Source organism: Lagopus muta, chromosome 13 (genome assembly GCF_023343835.1).
Source record: "Lagopus muta isolate bLagMut1 chromosome 13, bLagMut1 primary, whole genome shotgun sequence".
In the NCBI taxonomy this organism is placed as follows: domain Eukaryota; kingdom Metazoa; phylum Chordata; class Aves; order Galliformes; family Phasianidae; genus Lagopus; species Lagopus muta.
In genome coordinates this window covers 17786135-17796450 of record NC_064445.1, presented here as the reverse complement: position 1 = coordinate 17796450, position 10316 = coordinate 17786135, and the positions used below count along the sequence as shown (strand labels likewise).

At 40.5% G+C, this 10316-nt stretch overlaps 1 protein-coding gene across 2 annotated transcripts; it reads left to right on the top strand.

Moving 5' to 3' along the window:
• Positions 1 to 12: 12 nt before the first annotated feature.
• TMEM185A (transmembrane protein 185A) lies at positions 13 to 9933 on the top strand. 2 transcript variants are annotated; one of them, XM_048959936.1, is made up of 7 exons: positions 13 to 180; positions 1685 to 1861; positions 3327 to 3534; positions 6396 to 6479; positions 7416 to 7592; positions 7916 to 8039; positions 9006 to 9933. In XM_048959936.1, the coding sequence occupies exons 1-7, from the start codon at positions 143 to 145 to the stop codon at positions 9248 to 9250; spliced, it is 1053 nt and encodes a 350-aa protein (XP_048815893.1). In that variant the 5' UTR covers positions 13 to 142; the 3' UTR covers positions 9251 to 9933. The 2 variants fall into 2 exon arrangements, with proteins under 2 accessions (XP_048815893.1, XP_048815892.1); XM_048959935.1 differs by lacking the exon at positions 13 to 180 and adding an exon at positions 484 to 783.
• The last annotated feature ends 383 nt before the right edge of the window (positions 9934 to 10316 follow it).

Genomic DNA, 10316 nt, shown 5'->3' with positions numbered 1-10316 from the left:
GTGCGCGTGCGCTGGGCCGGCTGCCCGCCCGGTTCCGGCGGGGCGGAGCGGCGCGAGGCCGGGTCAGGCCAAACCGAGCCTAAGCGGCGGCAGTACGCCATGCACGGCTGGTAGAGCGCGGGCGTAGCGGCGTTGTGCTGCCATGAATCTGCGGGGCCTGTTCCAGGACTTCAACCCCAGGTGAGGGCGGCCCGCTCCGGCACTGGTGGCTGCGGGAGGGCGGGGGGGAGTCCGTGCGGTGCGGGGCTGCGTGCGGTGCGCCGTCCGGGCACGGGGATCGCGGGCGGCGTTCCTTTGTTTTGGCCCTCTGAATGCGGGGCTTCCGCTGCCTTGCCGAGCAGGCTGGGAAGATGAGCTCGGTCTCAGCGACGCTAACGTTACGAAGGATTGGCAAACGAGGAAGCCCTTAAGGTGTGTGCGGGGCGGCAGGCTGGCCGCGTTCCGGGCTCGCGGAGCGGTGCCGAAGGGCGGTGCTCGGTCAGCTCCGTGCACCAGAGGAAGAGCGACGGACGTTTCAGGAAATGCGTTGTTGCGGCGATGTTCGACACCCACTCGAAAGTAATGGAAAAGCAGGGAAATGCGTTCCGGAACTGTATGGGGGTTTGTTGTTGCCGAGTGCTGCTCGTTGTCTTTAAGGGACATCTGAGATCCTTGATCTGAATAGAAGCAAGGCAGCCTGACTTGCTGCGTTCTCGATGGCTGTGTGATGAGGGTGAAAGCAGGCAGTGCGAGTTACGGCGCTGGGATGAAGGCAGTGCTCCTGCTGGGCTGTTCTGCTCCTCAGTGAGTGCCGTGCTGTGTTATCCGCGCTTTGGGATACACGTAATTACTGGCGCGTTGCTGCAGCGTGATGATGCGCTTTATGGAGCAGATCCTCTGGTGAATGGCAGCGTGAGCGTGGGTGACTTTTTTTTCCTTCCTGCGGTGTGAGCAAGTTGTGTCCTGCGCAGTTATTCGTGTCATTCCTGCTGCTGCAGACGGCTCCTGTGCCCCTTCCCTGATGTTCTTACTCCTTAGATTCACTTGCTTATGGAGGGTGCCATTGTAACTATTTTAAACTCACGTGGAGACCCTCAGCATTGCAGTGACAAGGTTGACTTGATAGTTGCTAACTGTGTTAAAAGCTTAACCTGTGGTTGTTTTTTTTTTTTGCTTGTTTGTTTTTGTATAACGTTGCTTTCAATTAACAGACTGTAAAAGCAATCTGTGGAGCCTGCTGCATCGCAGCATGTAACAATCTTCTGTCTTTAATCATTCTTCAGAACAAAATTACATCGTTTTTGTAGCTTTGTCCACCCTATTTTTAACTTATATTATTTGATTTCTATGAAAGAATGCATTTCCCCACAACACATACAGCTGGCATGTTTCTAAGCCTGTAATAGCACAGCTCTGGACTGGATCCTTGTGGGAGGGAGCTATTTATAGAAGTCCATTCGTTATGTTTGTCATGAAGGAATGCTTTAGATGTGTTCCCTTGAAGCAGGGATTTTATATGTGAAAGATTACATGTTATGTTTGTGGTAGAATCTTTGACTCTTCAGACCTGATATGATTCCTTGCGAAGGACTTTGAAAGACGTTTCCTGATAGGAATTGTCCTGTTCAGTGTTAGCTGCGACCGATTTACTTCTTCTTTAGCAAATTGAGTTGCCTGCCTAAATTTCTTTTTGCTTGTTTTCTAGCAAATTTCTCATTTACGCCTGCCTGCTGCTTTTCTCTGTGTTGCTATCCCTACGTCTGGATGACAAAATTCAGTGGAGTTACTGGGCTGTGTTTGCACCAATATGGCTGTGGAAGCTGATGGTGATTGTTGGCGCCTCAGTGGGAACAGGAGTGTGGGCCCGAAACCCGCAGTATCGGTAAGTTGTGGCTGTTTGACTTGCAGAACAGAGGGAACGTAGGCCATCTTGCTACTGAAATAAACCCCAAAATAGGTTTTTAAAAACTGTGAGACATAACAACATCCGGAAGGTTTGTTTTTAATGTGCAGCTTGTGATAATCTTTTAAAGTGAGTGCAGACAGTGTTTGATGGCTATGGATGTCTTCATCGGAGCTGCAACAGCTTCTCACAAGTTTCGAGAATATTGTCTTTGGGAAGTTAAAACCTGCCATGGGGGAACTCATCTTTCTGTTTGAACGTTGAGAATTCTTCTCTTTAATGTGATCTATATAAAAATGTGTCTTTATAGCGCTAGAGATCTGCTATACTTAATTGGATTATTTTCTTAAATCAGCTTCTTAAATATACAGATCATTTTGAAGGATGGAGGATTTTTCTTCACCTTGATATGTGACTTCAGTGTACAGATGAATGAGTATTTAGTTATTCTTGAACATGCAATGAAGATGGATAATTCTCTTTAGGCTAGAATTACATTTTGATAAGAAATAACCACATAGTAACAACTAATGTACACAGACATGTAATAATCACTGATATACGCAGACATGTAACATTTCCAAAGTGAGGTACTATTATGAATTCCTGTTTGTTTTTTGCCAAAGGTGCGTAACTGTGATATTTTAATTATCAGTGTAAGCTAAAATAGCTTTCAGTCTTTTAAATGCACGCGTGCTGACTTTTCTGACAATCTCAATGGGATGTGAACTTGAACGTGCTAAGGAAAGGAAACTACCTTGAATCAAATGTTATGAATTCATACCACTTTTCTTTCTATGATGGATATAAAATGGAAAGTCTTATGCGCAGATCTTGTTCTGATGCATTCTGTTGTGTGGTTCAAGACTGTCTGATTTGCCTTTGTATAGGAAAAAAGCACAGTTTCTCTGTCTGTGCTGTTACTATAGAGACTTTTTAAAAAATAAAAAATAGGTAATATTCTGCTGGAATATGCAGATTTAGGGGACTAAAGACATTTTGTGGGGAAAGGTGTAGAGTCAGTGAGAGCTGGGACAGGAGCCAAGCAGGTAATTTTAGACTTGGTTATCATGCACGCTGCTAGGAAATAACACAGAAATCCTGCTTTTTATCTGCATAGGTATTGAATCCTTAGAGAGTTTTCAAATTGTGAAAATTCCGTTTGCTCTTTTGTCTGAATAGGAATAATCTATTCAGGTTATATTCAGGAATATTTCCTGAATAGGAAATAACCTAATTGCACAGCTTTATGGGGAGGAAGTCCTGTTTCTTCTTCAGTGCTGTATTTTAACAGTGGTAATTGGGAGTAAGACATACATTTATTTGAACAACGGAGTTACCATCTCAAAACTAATCCCTGTAAGCAAAATGTTTTGGGCTGTTCGCAGAGCAGCGTGCTTTCTCTTTGGCAAGTGAACTGAATACCTTCTTTACCTCTTTTTAGAGCAGAAGGAGAAACGTGTGTGGAGTTCAAAGCGATGTTAATTGCAGTGGGCATCCACCTGCTGCTGCTGATGTTCGAAGTCCTGGTGTGTGACAGAATCGAAAGAGGAACTCATTTTTGGCTTCTGGTCTTCATGCCGTTGTTCTTTGTATCTCCTGTGTCAGTTGCAGCCTGCGTGTGGGGATTCCGACATGACAGGTCCCTGGAGGTAATTGTTGTGATGTATAAAAACTAGGACAGTGCAAGACAGAGTTTCTTAAGAGTTCCTCTTACAAAAACATAGCATACATGGCTGCCTTACTTTGTTTGTCCTGACCTACTAAAATGAAAAGTTAGGATTGGGAATAATGCTTTGAATTATCTCTTCCATTTATTATCTCTTTTCAACTACCAGATAGCAGTACGTCTTAAACCTGTCTGTTTATTATTATATGCTATAAGAACGTGCCACAAACTGACTATAAAATAATAGAAACTTGGAAACTGAAATTACTGAAAAGTACCTTCCATGTTAGGCAGCAGTACCCCTGGACTTCCTGAGCCCTGGATAATCAGAGTTGAAAGTTTCTTACCTTCTTAATCAGTGTGATTAATTTGTAATTTGGGAATGCAGGCAGCAGGTATAAAATGATAATTCCATGTTTTCTGCCTCTAGCTCCTTTCCTCTCTAACTAAATTCAGGAAATGCTCCTTAAACCCAAAAGAGACTTTTCAAGAACTTCCCATGGTTATGGCAATTGTAGTAGCATATGAACATCACTGTGAGCTCAGAAAAAGCTTGTTTTTGTATGTGATATTCATTAGTTATTCTTTTCTCTGTTTGCATTCTTGTAGTTGGTTGGTCTTACGCTGAAGTGTGAGTTGTTTGTGTGCATGTTTTTTTACGTGTTTATACTTTTCAGAAGGTTAATGTTAGAAAATTACTTTAAATCCATTTTTTTTTTTAGCTTTGTTAAAGCCTACTTTGTTAAACGCCTACTTAAACAGTGCAGACTTCTGAAGTATGGAAGTGCCTGACACCTGTTAGAATGTAGTTTTTCCCTCCCAATGTTATGAATTCCGAAGGCATTTATGCAAGAGAACACAGTGTGCGTGTGTTACTGAGAAGTAGAGCACGTTGTCTGCCTCTGAGAAATACTTCATTTCAAAGGTGGCTTATGTATTCACATGTTAAGTAAAATAGAAAATGTTCTAAGCTTAACTACAGATATTCTTGAGGTTTTTTTCAGTTAATGTTTCTGTTTGATCTTTGAAATTCCTACCCGCCTAGGATTGGCTCATAAACTTCAGGATTAGCATCTTGCTGAGTCCAGTGTTTGTTATGTTTGCCCACAATATCAGAGACAGATGTGGGAAGGTTCAACCTCTACTGTCGCAGCACCAACCAGTGTTCTGTTCCCCTTCATTGCTGTGTGATGGATGGTAGCAGAAGAGCAGTGTTAGAAAATGCCATCTGACGTGGAAATGTGTATGAAGCAGAGGGGCAGAATTGAATTCCTCCATGTGGGAAAAAATGGCACGCATTGACATTCACTGGCACTTTCTGAACATGTATGGAGACCAAACAATGGATGTGAGCGCAGTGGTGCATCTCAGCAGTGGCAGCAGTGACCTGAAAGTCACTGAAGTCATGTTCCAGACAGCCATGCACAGCTATCACACCACAAAGTGAAGAGCATCTCAGTCAGCTCATCTGCATGAATCAGTGGATCCTGACCAGGAGATTGTATACAGAGTTGAATATTGACTGCAGTGCATGGGAAACAATGGTCACAGTGTTGGAAAATCACAGTTTATGCCAGGATGGTCCCATGAATGCTGACACAGGAATAGAAAGAACACCCTATGCAAATTTGTTAGGACCTATTGAATCATTGTGAGTTCCCTGGATTGTATAATTACTGGTAACAAGACATGATGGCATTACTATGAGCTACAGTCAAAACAGCAGTCTGTGGAGTAGCAACATGTGATTTCCCCATGAGAGAGAAAGTTCATGATGCAGCCCCCTCAGCAGATAAAGCAGTGTACAGTGTCTTTTGTGATAGGAAAGATGTTGCCTTTCTGGATTTCCTGGAACCTGGACAGGCCATCAATTCTGACCACATCATGATGCTGACTGAGCTGAAGGCTTGACTTTGCAGAGTCTGGCCAGAGAACACAACCTTAGTCTTGCAACATGATAACACCAAGCCCCGTAATTGTCTGCAAATTGTGGAGCGCATCACCGATCTTGGCTGGACTGTCCTAACACACCCACCAGATAGTCAGAAGGCACCAAATTCGTATGCACTGACTTCTCTTTGGGCTGATGAAAGATGGACTATGTGGGCAATGTTTTCCTCGCAATGATGTAATCATAGCAGCTCTGAAACAGTGGATCACCTTCACTGGTGCAGATTTTGACAAGTACTCCATGCAGGCTCGTGTTCATCTCTGGCAAAAATGCGTAGCTAATAGTGGTGAAGTTGAAAAGCAGTGTTCTGTAGTTGAGAATTTTTCTTTATCAAATACAGTCATTGTGCTCTTTGTATCTGATGTATTTTCCATGGAAATAGTTATGAGGTGTTTTTTTCAGAGCTACCTACATAGCAGCAATTGGGGTGCATGCAAGCTTTCATTTAATATTTGTTATGAAAGCTATTGTTTTTCTATATTGCTTCACAAACTAGGTATCTTGCAAATTCAATAACTAATTATAATTCAGATTCTCATGTGGTCTTTTATTCTGTGTATTTCTTTTTCCTCAGAGCTTCAACTGGATTGCTCTTAGTTAAAGAAACTGGATTGCTCTTAGTTAAAGATGAAAATCACATAGATTTAATGTATTAGTGCAGCAATTAAAATACTTTTTTTTTTTTTTTAAGACTTCATAACTTTGAATTTAAGGACTTAAAAAAAAAAATCTATCAATATTTATTATCTAAAGAAAATAGTTAAAGTTATTTCCTAATTTCTTTTTTGTTTTTCCAGCCTGGACAGTTTGGCTTTTTCCTTTGACAGATTCCCAAGTTGTCTTGCAACTAACCTCATAATGCTAATGTTAACCAATGTATCTTTTCTTTCTAGCTGGAGATCTTGTGTTCAGTTAATATTCTGCAATTCATATTTATTGCCCTCAGACTTGATGAGATCATCAGATGGCCGTGGCTTGTATGTAAAGTATTTTCTTCTTAAACTTGTTCAAATACTAAATTTTATATAAGTATTTGCTGCAGGGAACAGTTAATGTGTATGGTCAGAGTCTGTGATCTCTATTTTGCTTATTTAACAGTCCTTTGCTGAAAGTCTGACATTTCATTCAGTAGTCATAGGAGACAGGCTGTTCTTTGGATAAGAGCATAGCATTCCTTCCTTCAGGGGAAGAGAGGCATGCCATCAACGGTAATCAATCCCTGTCCAATTGCTGGAGAAAATAAAAACCTCAACAGAAGTTCCCAGTTGGAACAGTGAACTAGCCAGGAAAATGATTGTTGACTTAAGAAATGTGTAGGTAAATATTGTGTGATAAGTAACTTTTGTTATGCTACCATGTGTCTAAATCCATTTACTGTGGTCGCTATCAAAATATGAAGCAGTAGATTTAAGCACGTGGTTTTAGAATACAGAAGTTCTGTATCTGGATTTCTATAAACTGCATAAAGCTAGTAGCCTGTCATGATTACGATTGTTATTTTCCAAGCAGCATGGTAAAGGATCTCCTGTAGAAACCTCCTTGAGTAAGTTGTCCAATGTAGAAAACGTTGAAGTCAATTTCAATACTGTTTGAGTCCATTCAAAATCACAAGAAGTTTTATTCAAGCAGACCTATCTTCATTTTTGATTGTTTTGGCTTGATGGAGTTCACAGAGCTTACTGGGGAGTCCCAGAGAGTTGATATGGCTCATAACAGTCCATATGACTTGTGAAGCTCTTTTGTTAGAGATGAAATGGGTTGGAGGATTACCCTCGATTTTATTCTTCTTTTTTAGTCTTAATATGTGGGTCCTTATTGTAACTTACCGTTAGTGCCTTATGTAAATAAATAAAGGCTAATGAAAATGCATCACTGGGTAGGGCAGAAAGCAGTAAACTTCTTTTTTCTTTCAGGTTGTCTGCGTTCCATTGTGGATCTTGATGTCCTTTCTCTGCCTGGTGGTGCTCTATTACATCGTTTGGTCTGTTCTGTTCTTGCGTTCAATGGATGTGATTGCTGAACAGAGGAGGACGCACATCACAATGGCTGTCAGCTGGATGACAATTGTGGTTCCTCTGCTCACCTTTGAGGTAGGATGAAGTGTGAGGAGTTTTGTGTATCTTCTTTGTTCAGTGAGTAATGAATACTGTGTGTGCTCTCTCTCTCTCTAAACTTGAAATTAAGATGCCCTGTTTTGTTTGGGAATAAATATAAACTGTAAATAGGAAAACCAAGAATCACGTTTTTGTTTGTGTGTGTGTAAAATCTGTTTCACAATGAATCTGCTAATTCCTATTTCTGTAGAGGCCATTTTCCTTAAATTTCTGAAGCTAAAGGTCCAAGATCACTGCACGTTTTTGAGAACTTTGGAGATGGATATTACAAACTGACATTATTTTTTTTTCCTGTTTAGATTTTACTAGTACACAGACTAGATGGGCACAATTCTTTCTCTTTTATACCCATATTTGTTCCTCTGTGGCTTTCACTGATAACTTTAATGGCAACAACATTTGGGCAAAAAGGAGGAAATCACTGTAAGTATTTATTAATTGATGCTATGGATGTTGCAGTTTGGTGTTCTTTCACAACAAGGCAATGTAACTTAATAGGATTTTTCAGAGTTGAAAAGAAGCCTGCACAGAAAATTGTTCTGGGTGAATTTTCATGCTGTTGCTAATTTGCAGCCAAATTAGTTTGGAAAGGCAAACATCCAATTTATCTTTTGTTAGGGTTGTATGATATATGAAGTAGAGCAGTTGGTCATCAGGTATAATCTCTGCGAAAAGATGGGTGTGGGTTTTATAGGCAAATCTTTAATTATCTTAACTTGGTTCACTGAAAGGTTTGACTTGGGGCAGACTGCTCAACGCTGACCTTGGTATTCATTGACAGAAGAGTGCCATCTACTGAATCACAAGTGGCACTTCATTAAATGCTCTCTTTCAAATGTTTAGATAGAAAGTACATGATAAACAGAAGAGGTGCTGTTGTTTTAATCTAGAATAAATGCCGAGGATGAGATGCTACTCTGTAGCTAACAACAGAAGTATTTGGGGAATACTGGACACATAGCCTGACATACATTAGTAAATCTATGTCATTGCAGCATCTCTGGTACTGTAGCCTATGCATATCTGTGAAAATAGGCATGAATGTCTTCTCAGGTGGCAGTTTTTGATTGCTGGAGTGATGCAAGGCCTTTCTTGTTCTGTTTATTTACTGATGTGCTGCTTAACATGAATTGTACTGGCTTCTTGCTATAGTGTATAGCTGTAATGTGTACATGTGCACACACACTTGTGTATGTATCACCTGACCTGTAATGTTATGGCTGCTGTCAGTGGTGCAGAGAAACAGCACTAATGTAAATTTTAGATTGCTAATGAAAACAGTCAGGAGAACCTAAGAAGGCAGATGAAGCAGTCTTGGTTTCTTCAGTTTACTTCTAACTGTTTGCAGTCATGTGAAAGGTGGTGGTTTGTTTGGTTGTTTTTTTTTAGGGTGGTTTGGAATTCGCAAAGACTTCTGCCAGTTCCTGCTTGAGATTTTCCCATTCCTACGTGAATATGGAAATATTTCCTATGATCTTCATCACGAAGATAACGAGGAAGCAGAAGAAACCCCAGTTCCTGAGCCACCAAAAATTGCACCGATGTTTCGAAAAAAGACTGGAGTGGTCATTACACAGAGTCCTGGGAAATATGTGATTCCACCTCCCAAATTAAATATCGATATGCCAGATTAAGATGACAGCAGCCTGTTAAAACTGGAACTGGGAATCAACAGACAAATGCAGTTCATCTCATGCCTCGTCCCAATTAATTTAAAATAGCTTTTGCTTGATTCAGTGGCGTGGATCACAAAAATCGGAGATCTTGAAGATTGAGAGTTTTTCCACAGAGATTTTGTGAACCTCCCTAATGGTTCACTTGGCACACATGCCTGTATAGTATTTATATGAACATTTTAGCAGTGTAATATATTGTTTAAAAGTCTCGTCCTGTACAGTATAAGTATTATCTAAAAGTATTTTTTTAAAAAGCCTGTATGAAATGCCTGTTCTATTCCAAGTGTCTTTCGGGTTATAAATATACGCTCATTTTCCATGTCTGTGCTGAGTAGTTGTGGATGTCTTGATATAGTACCTCTTTTTTCTTTTCTGCTCAGCCACAATCATTAGTTTAATTGTGAAAGCACTGGTGTGTTGTGCTTCTGAGGAAGGACTGGAAAGATTTTGGGGAGGAAATTGAATGTATAGCAGCTTACTTGATGCTTTTGAGTTAGCTACGTAGATTGGTACATATTTCAATTTTTGCAGTGGCTTGGGAGTGAAGTTGCTTTTCCAGGTTCACTTTCTAACTCCTCCTGAGCATTATGTATGCCACCCTGTCATTAGTTTGGCTGTTTAATAAACTGTTGCCTCTTGCATTGTGTGCGTAATCTATGCCAGAAAGATTAGTTTTCAGGTTGGTTTGCTGATATAAATATCTTAACTCAGTCTTCGTTACCAACTTTTTTGTATGATATCTTTAGTACAGATGATTAAACTGTTGAAAATAGGAACTGGTCCATGTTGGTATAGTTTTTTTCATTTGAGGAGAGATCTGTATTTACTGGTTTACTTAGCATCCAGCTGATTTCAAGAAATTAGTCTTTGAAACCTATATTCCATTAAGTTCTACCACCTACCATCAGCTGCCTGTACCTTGTACTTCCTCTTTCTGTTTGCACAAACCCACGGCTTATTTAAATATCATGGATCATATTTCCTCTCTCTTAGTATGGCAGTGATATAAGAGTGTATGGACACT